The 20469-nt window shown below is 34.1% G+C and overlaps 1 protein-coding gene across 1 annotated transcript in view; it reads left to right on the plus strand.

The window, feature by feature from the left end:
• The window catches only part of DSCAM (DS cell adhesion molecule), a 229988-nt gene that overhangs the window by 39287 nt on the left and 170232 nt on the right, over positions 1–20469 (plus strand). Inside the window, exon 2 of the mRNA XM_072615767.1 lies at positions 12664–12810. Coding sequence (XP_072471868.1) covers positions 12664–12810 — 147 coding nt within the window. The remainder of the gene's footprint in view (positions 1–12663; positions 12811–20469) is intronic.

Raw genomic sequence — 20469 nt, forward strand, 5'->3', positions numbered from 1 at the left:
GGATATGAATAGACAGTTTTTAGATAAATAAATCAAAGCTCTCTATAATCATATAAAAATTCTATAAATCACTATTGATTAGAGAAATGCAAATTAAAACAACTTTGAGGCACCACCTCACACAGAGTGGTTAGTATGAAAGCAAAAGGAAAATGTTGGATGTTGGAGGGGATGTGGGAAAACTGGGACACTAACGCAATTGTTGGTGAAGTGAACTGATCCAACCATTCTAGAGAACAATTTGGAACTATGCCTAAAGAGCTACAAAACTGTGCACGCTCTTTGATCTAGGAATAACACTACTAGGTCTATATCCCAAAGACATCCAAAAAAGGAGGGAAAAGGATATATTCACACAAAAATCATGCTAGCAGCTCTTTTTGTGATGACTGAGAATTTGAAGTCAAAGGGATGCCCATAAGCTGGGGAATGGTTAAAGAAGATGTGATGTTTGATTTTAATGGAATATTATTGTGCTATAAGAAATATCATGCAGGCAGATTCCAGGAAAAATCTGGAAAGACTTACATAAATTGAGGCATAGTGAATTGAACAGAAGAATATTGTACAGAGTAACAGCCATATTGTTTGATGAAGAACTGTGAATGACTTAGCTCTTCTCACCAATGTCATGATCCAAGACAATTCCAAAGAAATAATGAGGAATCATACTGTCTCCAGAGAGTGAACTGATATTGATTGAATACAGACTGACACAAGCCATTTTCCACTTTTTCTCTTATATTTTTTCCTTCATTTGAATATGGAAATGTTTTACATAATTGCATATGTATAACCTATATTTGATTGCTTACCGTCTCAGGGAAGGGTGAGGTGAGGAAGGGGAAGAGAATACCCTTTGAAACTGAAAACTTTAAAGAAAAATGTTAAAGAAAATAAAAGAAAAAGTCAGAGTCATTTTTTTTCCAACCCAAAGCAGCGTAACCAAATAGAGAAGTCTACAGAAGCTAGGTAGTGTCCGGCAAGGAGCTCCTCTCAACAACATGGCTTTGGGGTAGCAGTGGAGAGAATTCTAGCATGCAGGGATGGAAGGAGATAGAACCTCAGTCCAGGAAACATCTAGGCAGAAAGAGATCTCAGCTAGCCCCTGCACCAGCACTGGAAGCGTGAATGACCGCTGTCTGGCAGCTCTGTCATCTCTTACCCAGTCTACACCTTCTTGATTTCTGCAGACTTAACTCTTAATCCCTCCCTTCTGAACACTCTTTTCTTTAGGTTTTGGGGCACTATTCTCTCTCTTCTCTTCCTACCTGCCTGACCACTCCTTTCCAGTTTCATTTCTAACAACTTCCTCCAGGTCATGGACTCAGTTGTATATGTCTGCCAAGACTGTTGGGAACTCTTCTCATCTCCATCCATACCATTTTGTTTAGTGATTTCATCATTTCTAATGGAAATGCTTTTCACTAGCTATCCATCATACCTAGAAGGCTCTCCCTCCTTTCCTCCATCTCTTAGCTTCTCTATCGGTCAATGTGTATTTATTAAACATTTATTATTTACCAGGTACTGTGGTGAGTGCCGGTCTTCCTTCACTTCTTACCTCAAATTCTATCTGATGCAGAAAGCATTTCTTGTTCCTTTCTCCTTGCCTGCCTTTCTCTCTCTCTCTCTCTCTCTCTCTCTCTCTCTCTCTCTCTCTCTCTCTCTCTCTCTCTCTCTCTGTCTCTCGTATATACATAGTAGTTTTCATGCTATACCCTCCATTTGAGAGGAGATGCTATTCTTGCCTTTCCTTACATCCCAAGGACTTAGTACAGCCCATGCAACACATATAGTAAATGCTTTTAAAATGTTTATTCATTGTGTGCTTCACCTTTACTGAAGTTATTTTCTCAACTAGTTGCTTAAAGCATGATATTTACACTATCAAAAAACTACAATTTTAACTCATATCACCAAATACAGATGGTTTTATCTTTCTCTTGTCTATGGATGTGCCTTTAATTTTTTTTCATTGTTTATATTTTTAACCTGAAGTATGCATTTATTTTCACTTAAATGTGGAAGAAAATTAGCACTCTTCTTCGTGGGAGTTTGTGCTGTCAGCAGGCATTCCCTTCTGTCCTACCCACATAAAGGCATTTATATTCTTAGGCTGCCCCACTCTTTTTCCCTTCTATAGAAGAGGAGGTCACAAAAAGTAAGTTTGTGCACAATAGCCTAGATATGGGTGGGGAATCTGCAGCTTCAAGGCCACATGTGGCCCTTGATGTCCTCAAATGTGACCCTTTGACTGAATCCAAACTAGACCACCTCTGGACTAGTGCCTACTCTGGGAGATGGTAAGAAGCTAAGAAAAGTCTCAGCTGCCAGGAATCAATGTAAGAAGAAATTTAAATGTCAAAAATTCCAAAACATTTTTCTTATCATACCTTAAAATCTTATTTGTTAGAGAATATGGAAATAAATTTCCATAATATAACCCTGACTTTTTCAACCAGAAATAAAAAAGACTACCAAAGAAGTGACAAGAGAATTTAACTGAGGCAAAGGAATTGCACTTTGGGAAATTACAGGCACCAATGTGCTGGACTGCCTGTGAGGGGCAGAAGGAGCAGGGTTTAAATACATTTGAACAGAGAGGGCATCTCATGGAAGACATAGCCTCATGAAACTCTTACATGAGTTCTTTTGCGTAACCATTGAAAGTCCATAAAGAAGACTGGGAAGGCTCATGGAGTGGTGACATCTACTCAAAGTAGTAGACACGAGGTGCAGTAATGGGGAGTTTCTGGAGATATCACAAGATCAGCTCCAGCTGATTCTGACCTGCTCTGACCATGTGACTGCATTCAACAACTTCTACCACAACATAATAAGTTCCTGGAACACAGGTCTTCAGACAAAAAAAATCACTGATAAAACCTGAGGGTAATTGAGAAAACCTGCTATTGGAGCTTGATCTCTCCCTGAAAAAAATTGAATTGCAGCCTCACTCATATGAGATGAAATTGCTTCTTCCTTCATTGTTCTGGTTGAGTTCCCGACTTCCACAAGCAGGTAGTAAATGCATCTAATTTCATTTTCTTGACTTAATGCTATAAATATCATTTCTACAACTATAGATTTTCTTTCTATTATTATTATTATTTTCAGCTTTCTACAATCTCTTCCATATAACCTAGATTTTTTTTCCACTCCTTCTCCCTTCTTTCCCCCAACTTCCCCTCCCTCCTTGAGATGGCATACAATTTTATATAGGTTCTACACATACATTCCTATTGAATACATTTTCACCTTAGTCACGTTGCAGAAGAATTAAAATAAATGGGAGAAATCATAAACAAACCAAAACATCATACAAAAGAAAATGATCTGCTACACTCTGCAATAGAATTCCATAGTAGTTTCTCTGCATGTGGAAGGCATTTTGCCTTAAGAGACCACTGGGAATTTTTTAAGTCTTTTCATTGCAATGAAGTAGTAAGTCTACCAGAAAAAATCCCTCCATGCTGTGGTTATTACTGTGTATAAAGTTCTGATTCTGCTCCTTTCGCTTAGTATCAGTTAATATAAGTCTTTCCAGGGCTCTGTGAAATCTTCCTGTTCATCATTTCTTATAGCACAATAGTATTCCATTACATTCATATGCAATAATTTATTCAGCCATTCCCCAATTTATGGGCATCCCCTTGATTGCCAGGTCTTGACCACCACAAAGAGAGCTGCTATAAATACTTTTGTACATGTGGGACCCTTTCCCATTTTTATGATTTCTTGGAGGTACAACCCTAGAAGCAATATTGCTGGATCAAAGGGTATGCACATTTTTGTAGCCTTTTGGGCATAGTTCCAAATTGCTCTCCAGAATGGTAGGATCAGCTCGCAGCTTCATCAACAATGTATTAGTGTTCCAACTCTCCCACATCTTCTCCAGCATTTATGATCATCCTGTTTTGTCATGTTAGCCAATCTGATAGGTGTGAGTGGTATCTCAGAGATGTTTTGATTTGCATCTCTCTAGTCAATACTGATTTAGAGCATTTTTTCATATGAATATAGATAGCTTTAATTTCTTCCTCTGAAAACTGTCTGTTCATATCCTTTGACCCTTTGTCAACTGGGGAATGACATGTATTCTTCTATATTTGACTCAGTTCTCTATATATTTTAAAAATGAGGGCTTTATCACAGACACTAGTTGTAAAAATTCTTTCTCAGTTTTCTTCTTCCCTTGCTTGCATTGGGTTTGCTTGTGCAAAAACTTTTCAATTTAATGTAATTAAAATTATCCATTTTGCACTTCATAATGTTTTATTTCTCTTGTTTAGTCAAAAATTCTTCCCTTCTCCATAAATCTGATAAATACACTGTTCCTTGCTCCACTAATTTGTTTATAGTATCAATCTTTATACCTAGATCATGTACGCATTTGGGCTTTATTCTTGTGTATAGTGTCAGGCAATGGTCTATGCTGAGTTTCTGCCACACTGTTGTGTAGTTTTCCCAGTAATTTTTGTCAAACAGTGAGTTCTTATTCCCAGAAGTTGGGTTCCTTGGGTTTATCAAACAGTAGATTGCTATATTCATTGACTACTGTATCTTGAGTACCTAACCTATTTCACTGGTCTACTCTGCTGTTTCTTAGCCAGTACCAAGAGGTTTTGACAATTGCTGCTTTACAATACAATTTCAGATCTGATACAACTAGGCCACCTTTCCTAACATTTCTTGTCATTAGTTCCCTTGATATTCTGGACCTTTTGTTCTTCCAGATGAATTTTGATATTATTTCTTCTAGCTCTCCAAAGCAATGATCTGCTAATTTGATTGGTGTGGCAATGAATAAGTAAATTAATTTAGGTAGAATTGCCATTTTTATTATACTGACTCAGCCTACCCATGAGCAACTAATGTTTTTCCACTTACTTAGATCTGACTTTGTGCAAAAAATGTTTTGCAATTGTGTTCGTATAATCCCTGGGTTTGTTTTGGCAGCTAACTCCCAAATATTTTATAGTGTCTACTCTAGCTTTAATGGCATTTCTCTTTCTATCTCTTGCTGTTGGGTTTTGTTATTAATATATAGAAATACAGAAGATTTATGTGGGTTTATTTTGTAACCTGCAAATTTGCCAAAGTTGTTTATTATTTCAAGTAGTTTTTTATTTGATTCTCTGGGGTTCTCTAAGTATATCATGATATCATCTGCAAAGAGTGATAACTTAGTTTCTTCTTTGCCTATTCTAATTCCTTCAATTTCTTTTTCTTCTCTTATTGCTACAGCTAACATTTCTAGTACCATATTGAATAACAGTGGTGATAATGAACATCCTTGTTTCACCCCTGATCTTACTGGAAATGCATCCAGCTTATCCCCATTGTATATAATGTTTGTTGAAGGTTTTAAGTAGATACTGCTTATTATTTTATGGAAGGTTCCATTTATCCCTACGTTCTCCAGTGTTTTCAGTAGGAATGAGTGTTGAATTTTGTCAAAAGCTTTTTCTGCATCTATTGAGATAATCATGTGGTTTCTGTTAGTTTTATTGTAGATATGCTCAATAATGCTAATAGTTTTCCTAATATTGAACCAGCCCTGCATTCCTGGTATAAATCCTACCTGATTATAATGTATTCTTCTTGTGATAAGTTGCTGTATTCTTTTTGCTAAAATTTTATTTAAAATTTTTACATCTATATTCATTAGAGAAATTGGTCTATACTTTTCTTTCTCTGTTTTGGCTCTTCATGGTTAAGATATCAAAGCCGTATTTGCAACATAAAAAGAATTTGGGAGGACTCCTTCTTCCCCAATTTTCCCAAATAATCTATGTAGTATTAGAATTAGCTGTTCTTTAAATTTTTGATACAATTCACTTGTCAATCCATATGACCCTGGAGATTTTTTCCTAAGGAGTTCATTGATGACTTTTTCTGAGATGGGGTTATTTAACTATTCAACTTTCTCTTCTGTTAATCTGCAATTTATATCTTTTAAAATAATCAACCATCTCATTTGGAGGAATTTTAAGGAGCCATGATGGTAGAGTAATTGGAAATTGCTATCTCCCTCCCCTTGTTGACCTGGATGAGCATAGAGAATATCCCCCTGGGGAAAACTCTGGAACAGTGGGAGCAGCAGAAGGGGTAAACAGACTCTTAGCCTGTGTGGCTAGAAAGTTCACTAAGGAGGGTTCCTCTTGCTGTGACCAAGTGGAACAGTGCAGGATCACAGCTGTCCCAGACAGCCCCACCTCAACAAACTGGAAGAAGATCCTGAGCCCCAGGGGGGTGAAGCCAGCAACTGCCAGCACCAGGACCTCAGGCATGCTTAAACACCCCAGAGGAATGGGGAAGACACTACCGCACATGGAATCAACAACCACTGAGCTTGCCTATGCACTAGCACAGCAGAGGAGACCTCCAGCATCCAGACCACCCCTCCCCGCCACTTAATGGGCTAGCACCAGGGTAACCATTGGGAAAGCTAAAAAGACCTCAACTGGCCCCTGCTTTCCAACACCAGCCAGCTCAGTACCAGGTAAGCTGCAGCATTTTAGCTTCTAGCTGAAAGAACCAGAGGCCACAACACACAAAGCCACAAGTTTTAGGCACAAAAACTGTGGGACAGAGCTCTCTATGCCACAGACAGAGATCTACTTTAAAAGTCAGGAAAAGGGTTATTATCATGAGTAAGAAGCAAAGCAGAAAAGAAAAGACCATAGAATCTTTCTTTGGGGACAAGGACCAAAACACAAATACCAAAGAGGTCAGCATTGAGACTGTACTCCCATCTGAAACTTCAGAAGGGAATATATCTGGATGAATAAAAAATGGAAATTATGGTTGCCAGAAGAAATATCAACAATCTCCAATATGTAGACAATACTACTCCAATGGTAGAAAGTGAAGAGGAATTAAGAAGCCTCTCAGGGAGAAAGAGGAGAGTATAAAAGCTGGCTAGAAAAAAGAAAAAAAATGAATAAGCATTTAAAAAAGTGAAGATCTTGGCAACTGGTCCCATCACTTCCTGGTAAATAGGAGGAGAAGAAGAAATGGAAACAGTGTCAGAAGTATTATTCTTGGGCTGCTGACCTTGATTGTAGCCATGGAATTGCTTGCTCCTTGGAAGGAAAGCTGTGGTAAATCCAAACATACTAAAAAGCAGAGACATCACTTTGCCAACAAGAGTCCATATAATCAAAGCTATGATTTTTGCAATATGTGAATTGAAATATAGGGAAAGCTAATTGCTACGGAATTGACACTTTCAAATTGTGGGGTTGGAGAAGGTTTTGGAGAGTCCCTTGGACAGCAAGAAGATCAAATCAGTCAATACTCACAGAAATTAAGTCAGCCTATTCACCAGAAAGTCAAATAACAAAGCTGAAATGTAAGTACTCTGGCCACATAATGAGAAGGTAGGATGCATTGGAAAAGACTTTGATATTGGGAAAGACTGAAGAGAAATGAAAAAGGGGACAGCTGAGCATGAGATGGATAAATATCGTCATGGAAACAAAGAACATGAACTTGGAAAGATTTTGAGAGATAGTGGAGAACAGAAGGGCTTTGCATGCTATAGTCTAGGGAGTCATGAAGAGTCACACATGACTAAATGACTGAACAACAACAGAGAAATGTCCATTCATTTCTGTATTTTCTAGATATTTTAATATATAGACAAGAATTAGGTTTTGTCAAAAGGTTTTTCTTCATCTACATAATCAAATTATTTATATTATTATTGTTCTTAAAATGTTTTATTATATCTATAGTCTTTTATTTTATTTATAATTTTCCATATGCTGAACCAACCCTGGATTCCTAGTATGAACCCAGACTGCTCATAGTGCATAATTTTTATAATCTGTTTTTATAATCTGTTTTATTTACAATTTTTGCATCGATGTTCATTAGTAATATGTGTCTGTATTTTCCTCTCTCTGTAATGTTGTTTCTCCTTGTTTTAGTTATCAATATCATATTTATATCACAGAAATATATTTAAAGGGTACTTTCTTTTTTTTATCATTGCAAGTAGATATGTTGTAATTAGTTTTTCTTTGAATGTTTGAGAGAATTCACTTGTAAATCAGTATGATTGTGTGGTTTTACCTCCCTATACCACTGAAGTTCTTTTATTACTTATCCAATTTTTTTCTGATATTGGATCTGTTTCTTCTTTTGTTAATTTAGTTGCTGAAATATTAATCTATTTTCTCTAAATTATGATCACTGCAAGCAATGCAGTTTCTTATAGTTTCCTTTATTTTCTCTTAGTTGTGTTTTCCTTTTTTATTTTGGCAAGATTTTTTCTTTTTTTAAAAAAAGTTAACTCTTTATGTATTCTTACTATTAAAAGAAAAAAATTTAGCTCTTAGCTTAACATAGACTCAGGTGACTCAGAATATCAATAATCCAATACAAAGAAAGATAAAACTCACAAGACAGTATAGTAAGCCAATTTTATTCAGGAGAAATAGTCAGAATATTAAAGGTAGTCAAGGAGATATGATGGAAACAGATCAACTCCTCTTCAGGGTGGAATTGGACATCCTGGTGGAGCTTAGAGGAAAAGGTGCTTTTTTTTTATCTCCAGTCTCATAAAATCTAGTGGGGTTTTTTTTCTTTTCTTTTTTTTTGTTAAGGTTTTTATCTAGGTCTAGCAGGACCAGGTTTTGGAAACAATGAGCAAGAATCCTGGATCTGATAGGACATGCTATTGGGTGCAGAATTGGTAGTTAGATGATATTCAAACTTCCCTCCTGAATGGAAAAGAGACTTTGAACCATTACTGATGGTCTTATTTTGACAGGGTAATATGGCTTCTCTCTCAAGTGTTTTTGAAATTCCCTGGGTTTTTTTTTTTTTATCAAGTCACAAAAAACTTCTGTATTTCTTAAACTACTTTCATTTATTCGCTCAATGGTCTTTTTATTTTCAGTTCTATTAACTTGTTCTTTACTTTTCAATAATTAATATTTTTCATTGAGTTGGAGATTTTTGACTGTTTAAGATTTTTTCTTAAACCGCATTCCCAATTCTTTGATTTTTTAAATTTTTTGATGAGTGTTTAGAAGTATAATCTTACCTCAAACTACTTAACTAAATTCCATAAATTTTGTCATTTTCATTGTGATTTTATTTGATTAAACCTTCTACTGTTTCTCTAATTTTTATACCTACCAGTTTTTTTAATTGTTTGTTTCCAGTTACTTCTTCATTCTTTCTGAGACCCCTTTACTGAATATAATTTTTTGGCTTTATAATCATTAAGTAATGTGTTTAGAAATTGTGCTTTTCTACATAATTTGATGAGAGCTTTATGCCCCAAAGTATAGGCAATTTTCATAAAAGTGCTGAGAGGCATGTAAATTCCCTTTTATTCTCATTCAATAATCATGATTGATCTATCATTACATTACTTCAGTCTTGTTTATCTTCTGGTTAGATTTATCTAGATCTTAAAGGGCCATATTAATATGCCATATTATTATAATTTTATTATCTACTTCTCTCTCTGATTTGCTTAATTTTTAAAAAGCATTTAGACCTGATATCATTAGATGAATACACATATAAATAATATATAAAATGTATACATGTATATATTGATATTGATTCATGATCTAAAATTCCTTCAAACATTATATAATTTCCTTTTTTTATTTTCTCTACATTTACTGTAGCCTCATCTAAAATAATGACTTTACCCAAGCTTGACTTGATTAGTTGAATAAGCATCATGTATTTTAATTTTCCAGTATTCTAAGGATGTAACTCAGAATATCTAGGCTTTCATGACCTTGCCTGTTCCTCACTCTTAAGTTTTAAAATATTTACCATTTTCTATTGTACTTTCAATGAAAAAATTGGAAGCTAAAAATGACCATTCAAATCATGAAAAAAAAAACCCTTCTGGCAGCAAATTTAACTGTCTCCTCAGAAAATGTTTAATAGCAGACTAATTTTAAAAGGAAACCAAGTTCCTCTGAAAGCAGTTTAAAGGAATCATGTTTAAATTGTTAAGTGGATGAATAAAAAAAATGGATTTTGTAGGAACAAAGCAAGACTGATTGAATTAAATGTGCCTGAAGAATGTATTACTCTTAGAAATCAACAGGGGAATAGATACATATTTTGCTCCATCCTCATGTATTTTTTTAAGCACTTTTGAAGTGTAATAAAGGGAATACTCTCCACTTTAGTTTCGTGCTTACATTCAAATATCTGTTCAAATGACATTACATATTCCCCACATTTTATTTTTTGTTACCTCTTTCCATTAATCTGTACTTTAAAAGAATTAATTAATGTATTATTAAACTATGCAAAATATAGTGAAAGAAAAAAATGAACTACATAGCTTTGTATAGACAAACTAGTGAAAATATTTAATGTGATAACATTTGACAAATGGCAAAAGATTCATTTTTATTTGACTTCTGGGAAACAACAAAAATATGTTTTAGACAATATAGCATCAGAACACTTATGAGCTATTGTAGACATGACTTTAAAGCCAGCACTTTTTTTTTTACTTCAGATTCAATATTTAGACAAAATGAGGAACTCTGGAGACACTGAATATTTAACAAAGTTACTTTTTCCTTAACATAGCAAGGATATACAACAAGGATATGCAGCAGAGGCACAGCAGCACTTCCTTTTCTGTATATGACAGAATCTCTGTCTGGAAATGTCTGGTCAGTCACTCATCAGGGTATGGTGGCTCATGTGGTCTCTGGCGCCTACAGTGCCTGAGACCTCAAGCCTACATGGCTTGGGCTTTTCTTTGTCCCTAGGCCATAAGCTTCATGGGAGAAGTTGATGCAAAGGGAGGAAAGGAAATTTTACCAGGGGAGGCACTAGGAAAACTAGGGCCAAAGGAAGTTGTGGAGGGATTATGTGTGCGGAGAATACTTTGTTGAAGTAAGAGGACTTCATCAGGAAACTGCTGCCCTGCCATATGAGTTAATACATTATTTAAAAGATTTTTCATTTTTTATTATTAAAAAGGAACGAGCTAAGTGGAATTGTTCCAAAGAATGAGTTATTTAAAAGTGCAATTTATTGTGTTATTTAAAAATTGTCAAAAAAATCTTTGTATGCAACTCTTTATGCTTTATTAAAATCCTGTGAAAGAGGTGTTTTGTTTTTTAAATAATTTTTTTTAAATCTTGTTTTCCATATCTAGAATTTATGAAGTTGTTCTGGCTATAACATCAAATCTTTAAACTATGAGTCTTAGTAACATGAATATCAAGAACCATAAAACATTATGTTTAACCAAGTAAATTTATCCTTAAAAATGATCTAAATCAACATGAGAAAAGCACCTCTTTTACATACTTTAATATCCATGACATAGTTAACAGTCTCAATCCTTCATAATGAATTAGTGAAAATTTTCCCTGAATATCAAGAAAATATAGTGACAACTTTCTTGCATCATGGTCATTTCCCAAAATGACAAAAATATGACTTCTGAAGGGAGCCATTACAAATAGACACAGTCAATATTCTATAGAGAACCATCAAACAATGATTGGAGCTATGGTACAACTTATTTCTAAATCACCATTTTTTTTTTCAGTTTACTATTCTCAAATAAAAACTAGAAAGTGGCATACATAATCAGAGAATATGAAGGCCAAAGTGATATTAGTGATTATCTAGTCCAATTTTCTTAATTCATGGATGAGGGAACTAAGGCTCACAGAAATTAAATATTTCACTCAATGTCATAACTAGATAGTGAGAGTACTCCTGATTCATTGGTATTTCCATTATATTTCACAAATGATGAAGAAAAATGAAACCAGTTTTCACAAATTAACCTTTGTTTGAACACTTGTATACAGTGAAACAGGCCAAAAATAGGAGTAGAAAGGAACTGTGAGGTTCTTCCAAAGAGTCTCAGGTACTTGGGATAGCTCATCATTTTATTTTGAAGTGGTAAAGACCACTCCCTTGTTCTCATAACACAAGAATAAAATAATATAATTGGTATGAGTTTCATTGCTTTTGTGATCTTAAAAAATTTTTCCATTGTATCTGAAAGAATGGTAATTTTTCTTCCAATGAAGTTCTAAAATTTATCAGATGGGAGGTTTGAGGTGTTGCATTAAAGATACACCAGAATTCAGGTTTTGGATTCCAAGCGCCTGTGTTCAAATCTCAGTTCTGATACTTACTACCTTACTACTATTTGTACAAACTATTTAACCTATCTGAGTCTCAGTTTCTGCATATGAAATATGAAGTGATCAAACCAGATTGCCTCTAAAGTACCTTCTAGTTCTAAATACTGGGATCCTATGATCTGTATAAACTTGGCTGCAGAAACTTTGGGGCTTGAAATATATTGATGCAACTCAATTATTTTGCTCTAGTGGAAATTTAGAAACTAAGAAAACAATTTCTGTGACAATTTATGAAGTTTATGTTCCTATTTTGCATATTACTTCTTTTGAATTTCTCATTTAGGGGCCTTGAATAATTAAAATGGCTGAGTGAATTATTCATTCAGTTTCTTCATTTATTGAAGTTATCACTTACAGTGTTCAAAATGGGTACTCAGAGAAGTATAAAGTGTTGAATCTAGCTCTGTACTACTTTTACTCAAAGGGAATATTTTTGTTTAAATGGTTGTTTGGTTTTAAATTCACTAATTATTTTTCTGTACTTTAGGATCTAGATTTTTCATCACATCCACGGGAGCCTTGTATATTAAAGATGTACAGAATGAAGATGGATTGTATAACTACCGATGTATTACACGGCACAGATACACTGGGGAAACACGGCAGAGCAACAGTGCTAGACTTTTTGTATCAGGTATAAGAAAAATATATACTTTTATATTCATTGCTATGTCAGCTATTACTAATAATAATGTGCCTATTCTCTAACAATTTAATGCTGGAAATAGAAGATTTGGTTATTTCTATTGACTATAGTAAATAGGGGCAAAAAAAGAATCGTGGTTCTAAGAATTAGTCTGGTCTTTTTCTCCAAAACTTATTCATTAATAACAAGCATTACTGGGTTTTTGCCATGTATGTAGTACTTTTATGTTAATCATATATTAAATATTACGGAGGCAAAATAAGTTTAAGATAGTAATCCTTGATTGCAAGTAGTTTTAAATCTAGTTGGAAAGACAAGTTTAACAAGTATGAATATTTCAAGTGGCACAGCTGAGTTGTGTGTTAGACAATGAGAATATAAGTCTCACAGCCATATTATAAGGACAAGAGCAAAAGATGCTACAGAATGCCCTGCTCTTATCCCAGGGGCTAGCACACAACAGGTACTTAAAATGATTCATGAGCTAATTTGAGAAGATGGAATCACATAATGTCTGAGCTTGAAGGAAACTTAGAAACCAACTAGCTTAAATTCTTCATTTTATAGAAAAGGAAACAAGTCTGGAAAGATGAAATTATCTGCCTAGGTCCACAATCAGTATATACAGGTGATATCTGGTGAGATTCACCCCAGTCTCACCAAGAGGGAGCCCTTCTCCTTGCTAAGACCAATACCTCAACATTCACCTTTGAAACTCTCCTCTTCTGTCTTCTCTAGAAGATTCTCCTCATTGTCATCTTCTGTCTCTCTCTTACTTCCAGTCTCTATAAACTGGGTCTATTCCTGCTGTCTACAAACATGTTAGTGATTCTCTCATTTTTAAAGAAAACAAAAACTGATTTGATCCTACCATCTCCCTAGATGTAGCCCCATATCTCTTTTCACTTTCATAGCTAAATGCCTTCAGGAAGCTATCTATAATATAAATATTTAACAGTTTCTGTAAATGATCAATGACACATTATTAAAATCTATCATATAAATTTATAAAAATGTACTGCTAATATCTGAAGATATTTTAAATATGAAAAGCAATAAATAAGCAGGTTAATTAAATTTTTAAAAAGTAGGCTGAAAATAAATAATAAATTTATTTTTCTTTATTTCATTGTGAATAAATGTTTAGCCAAGATACTTAGATTTTCAATGTCTTCAAAATTAATTAAGGAAATCTGTTACCAGGTACTTGACTTAATAAAAATAGCTAGACACTCTCCATTCTCCACTGCAAAATCTTTGGTATATTACCTTCTTTCAATCCACCCATTTTAAATCTTTCCTGTACAATATCATTTTTGGCTAATTATCATTAGGGTCCTACACCAAAATTCATGGACATTCATTTTCTCCTTTACTGATTTTCACTGTTTTGTGATGTGACACATTGGTCCTAAGTTTTTACCATTATACTCCATGATGATTTGTAGATATAATTTTGCTTCAAACTATTATCTTTGAAAATCATGTTTCTCTACTTGACAAAATAAAGTTATCCCTGATCAAAAAAAAAAAGGAAAAAAAGAAAACTACCTGCAATCATTAATTTCACTTCCTCTCCTTCCTTTTGATTCTAAATCCTCTGCCATCTGTCTTGCACCCTATGTTCAACTGAAATGATCTTCAAAGGTTCTAAATCTAATAACCTTTTGATAGTCCTTATCCTTCTTTACCCTTAAAGCACTTAAGGTTATTTAATCATCTCCATTCTGGCTCCCACAACTCTTGGGAATGTCAGGAATTTCTGCCCTCAATCTAAGGACTTATTGCTATTAATTGCTTCTGATTCCAACTTCTGTTATCATCTACTTCTTCTTCCTCAGGAAAATATTACAATTCTTAAAAAGAAATAACCAGGATTAACAGTTCTTCTATTCTTTTGTGAGTTAGCCCCATAATTCTACACGGTAGTGAGCAAAAAGACATATTAGGTTTTTGTGCAGACCTGTCAAAACCTTCCTTCTGCGCTTAAAGTGACTTAATTCCATTAATGCATACATTTTCTGCCCTAGAATTGAAGCAGTGTGTTATCTCCTTCCTCTTCTCACTGCATTTAAACAACATTTGTTTTTAGTTTTATTGAGGTTGCAGAAAAGATTCTTTATCCCTACATTTAACTTTCTAATTTGTTGCTACCAAAAAAATTGGAGACATAGGGTCAGAATTGTGACCACTGTTGCCATCCTGCCACAATAATGAATATCCATAAACATAGAAATATTACAGATTAATTTGAATACAGATGTATCTTTTTCATATTAAACTGATACCTCAGTTTAGTGTGGTAGTGCCTACCAGATTTTTTTAAGGTTAGCCAGCAGAGAACCAGCTTTGGCAAATCCTCACAAACTATATAGATTTCAAGTACAAATCTGGCCACAGATCTTGTTATCCTGCTATGTTCAGAGAGGTTTGTTATCAGATTGATCACATTATTTGTGGGCCATAGCAACAACTGAAGGAAATCTTCCAAATTATGTAACTGTTGTGATCTACATACACACTGACCAAATAAACTATCAATTGAACCACAAGTAATTCACTGTTAGATTCTTTTAGATTCAAGTTAGATTCTTTTTCTTTTAAACAAGGACTGGTTATAGAAGATTCATACCAAATTATGGCATGCCCTGAACAAATGGTGCCAGAGGTGCTAAAGTTCAGAATAAACTGAGTCTAGCAAGGAAAACTGAAAGCTAAGAGCTAGATGATATAGTGGCTAGAGTGCTGGCCTTGGAGACTGGACAATCTAAGTTTGAAGCCTGGTCAGGCATTTACTAACTTGTGAACCTAGATGATCATTTAATCTCTCTGTGTCTCATGTGTAAAAGGAGGTAGAGGGACTCAATGGTCTCTTTCAGCTTTATTTTTATGAATAAAAATATTTGAATAAAAAATTATAGTTAGAGAAAGTAACTATGCTATTTTTGTGGATCATAAGATGAGACTTTGTATAATAATATAATAATAATAGTAATAATAATAGTATTTATTATTTAGTTAGATTCAAAAAATAACTGAATAATCAGAATATTCATGGAATGCTATGGGGATCTATACTTGGCCCTGTGTTCTATTTAACATTTTTATCAGTGATTTGTACAATAACATAGATGATGTAAATCACATTTGTAGATGACACAAAGCTGTCGGGTATATCTAACACTATATGCCTATAGTATGCCTCAAAAAGATATTGACTGGTAAGAATAATTGGGCATACTCTAATTTAACAAGAATAGAAATCAGACTGAGTAAAAGTGACATGAGTCAAGAGATTTTTCTTGTTTAAACCAGAGGAAATGATTAGATTACCCTGAGAAGCACTGTAATTCTATATTACATAGCTTTATATTTTTATAGCTTTAAAGAGGTACTTTAAGACAAACAGAGAAGGAATCCCTAGAAAATTATCTATGGAATCCTTGAGTCCACTCCCCATTCCCTTCAAAGAAGCAGTCAAGCAGAACACCATTACAGATATGAGTATAGAAAAAAGAATTCATTGGCTTTCTTTAGTTTCCACTATGGGTCTTCATTTATATCCACTGACCCCACCCACCTTGCTAGGATAAAAAGCCCCCCCTTACACTGCCCTCCCCCTTGGGTAAATTCTCTCCAGTCTGCTGCTAATTGCTTTAAGATCAATTCCCCCAGAAAATCCTCTCCTCTTCTCTATGTTTGTCAAGTTTTTGATGAGTAAAGCTTGTCCTCTTCTCCCCACATATGATTTCTCTTTTCCTTGGATCACTCTTCCAACTATTCCACTGAGTTGTGCTCAACAAAAGCTCTAAATACTATTGGACTATCTGTTATAAGGAATTAACTGACTCTCTCAGTCTAGCACAAGCCCTATGCTGCAGATGGGAGGCGGGGTATGAATTAAACAATAGTGGGAAAATGCCAAGAATATTATAACTTTTTGCAATTTTGCAATTTCTATATTCATATTCTCAAATTATGACATCTGTGTCTTACATTCTAAAATACTTAACTTATAAGTATCCTTTTGATTTCATAATAATGTACTGGACATATCTGTTCTAAATGCCATGATTAATCCAAGATGGAATCATATGTTGTTCTTCCTCTTCAATATTTTCTTTTGTCTAAGACAAGTAAATGTTTTTAATGACTATTGACTAAAGGCTTCTGAAGTCATTTGATCATAGGATGGAAGTTTAGTTTCTGAAGGCCAGTGTAGCTAGAAACAAATGATATGTATCATCTGTCCCTCTGTCACTTGATAAAATGTGTAATAAATCAAAGGGGAAAACAATGATTTAAGAATTAATTTGCAACTAAAAATAGCTTTTCTAACTAGGAAAACCACATTCAATGCTGAGAATTTATAGACAATTACTAAAGCATATTCAAAGATTGACAAACTGGTATCTACCTGCCTTTTCAAATTCTTATATTTGCTTCTCTTCAAAAGCATTTCAATCCAGTCACAATTGACCTATTTACTGTTTCTTGCATGTACTAGTTGTTACTTCCTTCTACCTGTTGTCTCTAACTTCATCATTATACCTACTTCATCATTATCTTCATCAGTTTAGGCTAAAAACAGGAACTACCTGTATGGTCATTCAACCACTAAAAATAAAATTGTAGTGTCAAGGATGCTCAAGACAAAAATGTAGAAGAGAAAGACTCCAAAATATCTACAAGTAAAACCTTACCACAACTTGGGGAAAATATAGATAGATTTCCTGGAAAAGATGAAATAAAAGGGTTTTTATTACTTAAAATTGTTTTATAAATGAAATTATAGGACTAAAGGAGCAAATGAAAAAGAAATGAAAGTAAAAATTGGAGAGAATTAATATCTTGTGCCTCTAACATAAGAGGTGTAAAACCTGGCCCAAACAACAAATTCCCTGAAATTGGAATGAACCAAATAGAAGTCAATGACCTTATAAAACAGCAAGAAATATTAAAACAAAATCAAAAGACTGAAAAAATGTAAGATATCTCTGAGAAATAAAAATAGGGAAATTATTGAACTATCTGAAAATCATGACCCCCCCCCCCCGAAAAGAGCCTATACATCAAGAATCATTAGAAAAAAAACCCAAATTTTCCAAATCTCTTAGAACCAGAGGGCAAAGTTGAAACAAAAAGTCCACTGATTACCTCCTGAAAGAAACTGTCTCCATTAAAACTCTCAGGGATTTTATAGTCAAAATTCAGAGCTGTATTCAAAATTCAGAATCAATTGGGTGGGGAGATCTTGAATCTCAATGAAACTCTAAGATTAAGGAGGACTGAGAAATGCTTCTTGAAGAAGATATGATTTTAGCTGAAACTTGAGGGAAGCTAGGAGGGAGACATGAGGAGGGAGATTCAAGTATGGGGGCAAGTCAATTACCATGCTTGGTCAGGGGATAGATTATTCTGTGGAAAGAACAGCCAGGAGGCCAATGCCAATAGATTACAACGTACATGGAGAGGAGTAAGGTGTGAGAAGACTGGAAAGATAGGAAGAGGGCAAAAGAAAAAGATCAAACAACACACTACAAGTAGATGGGAAAAAAAACTTCAAGTATCATGGAGTTGGCAATCTCAAGATTTAGCTTGTACCACCTAAAAGCATTGGGGAACTTGGGATACAATATTCTAGAAGACAAAAGATATAGGCTTACAGCCAAGAATAATTTACTTAGCAAAACTCATTATAATATATCAGGAGAAAATAAAACTCTAAGTAAATAAAGGGCTTTTAAGTATTCCTATAAAAAGTCTGGAACTACATAAAAATTCTGAAGTTCAAATGCAAGTATATGAAGGATTTGAAGCCAGTAAGCAAAAATATTATTTCCCCTTTTACTTTAATAAAGGAATAATTTTAGTTATTCAGTTTGTATAAAATGAAGATGGAATGAAGATTCTATTCACTAAATTCTAACTCATCAAAGGTAATATATGAAGATATGTATAGACCATGAGAAAGTCAGACTCCAAAGAATCCTATAAAATATCACACTATTGAAATTAAAGTTGACTTTTTATTATGTATTTTCAAGGAGGGAATGTGAAAACGTGATATTTTCAAAGCAGATTTTTTTAAAAATGTGAATTCTGTAGAAAGGTATTAAAACAAATCATGATTTGGAAATTCATATTAAAAGATTAAATTGGAAGCTTGAACCTTTAAAAATCTCACTCTTTTTGCCCTGTTTCCCTTTCTCACGGGAAAAGAAAATTCTTTTTAGAACACTAAATACAAACAAACACTGCTGACAGCTTAGTCTCACTCTTTAGAATAGTTTGAATTTTCCTTAAACCCAAAAGGGTGAAACCCCTATTCAGACATTTAGGAAAATCTTTAACTATTACTCTAAATTCCCTATCCATAGGGCAACGAGCTTGGTGCCATTGTTTCCTATTTAGTCAAAAATCAATAGCTTGACATAAATGTTATCAGAGCCTGACAGAGGCTAAAAGAGGCAGCTGCCTTATTAGGATTTAGTGAGAGCAAAAGATTACCAGAACTTGATCTGGCTCAAAGGCAACTGAGACAATTATCATTTATTCACATCCTGATCCTCCTGTAGCAATTAGAGAGAATATCTCTTTTGAAACTCAAAAATTATAAACTGATCATCATCAAATTGAGTAAAAGTCATGTAATACAAGAGATATTACTTGTTTAAACAACAGGAAATAACATCATCTTACTCTGAGCATCTCTCCAGTTTTATATGGAATAGATTTATGACAAGGAATGGTCAATGCAAGAGAAAGAAAATATAAAGGGTATTATAACATTTTGCTGTTTCTATGTTTACATTCTCATACTGCCATGTCTATATTTAGATTCTCTGTTTTTCTCATAGGAATCCTTATGACTTCATAATAATGCGCTTTCATATTGGCTTTAATTGTCAAAGCTTCTTCTAGATAGAATCAGTCTTATTCTATTCTTAGCATGTAAAATCTTATACTTAGGATAAAAAAAGAATTTTACAAGAGCAAGATTGGTGAGAGGTAGGCTAGACAGCAGTTTGTATGAATAAAACCTTACTTTGGGATAGATTTCAAGTTCAGCATGAGCCAACAGGGAGGTATGAAAACTAAAAAACTTAATTCAGTATTAGGTTGCAGTAAGAAAAGAACAGTTTTCAAGACTAGGGAGGCAGTTTTAGTATAATAAGTAGAGAATGCTGTTCTAGTTTGTGTTGATGATAACATATTTGGATTATTGTATTTATTTCTGTGCCACATTCTACAAAGTATATTGATAAACTGAAAAGTATGCAGAAGATAACCAGTACAGAGAACGTTCTTTGAGTTTAGGTCATGTAAGTACCAAATAAAGGAATTGGAGATATTTAGCCAGGAAAATGGAGGACATACGATATCTGCCTTCAAATACTCAAAAGATTTTTGTATTAATGATTCAACTTGCTCTACTTGGCCCAGAAAACAGAACCAGATGAAATGTGTGGTGAGGAAGGAGAATGAAGATAAGCATTTTATCCATGTCCAGTGCTCTATTTTGCAGGCACTATGTTATACTATGTTAAGTACTTTTTGTAAATATGATCTTATTTGATCCTCATAACAACCCTGAGAGATAGATACTATTATTATCTCCACTCTATAACTGATGAAACTGAGGCA

The sequence above is a fragment of the Notamacropus eugenii genome, chromosome 5, assembly GCF_028372415.1.
Source record: "Notamacropus eugenii isolate mMacEug1 chromosome 5, mMacEug1.pri_v2, whole genome shotgun sequence".
Classification (NCBI taxonomy): Eukaryota; Metazoa; Chordata; class Mammalia; order Diprotodontia; family Macropodidae; genus Notamacropus; species Notamacropus eugenii.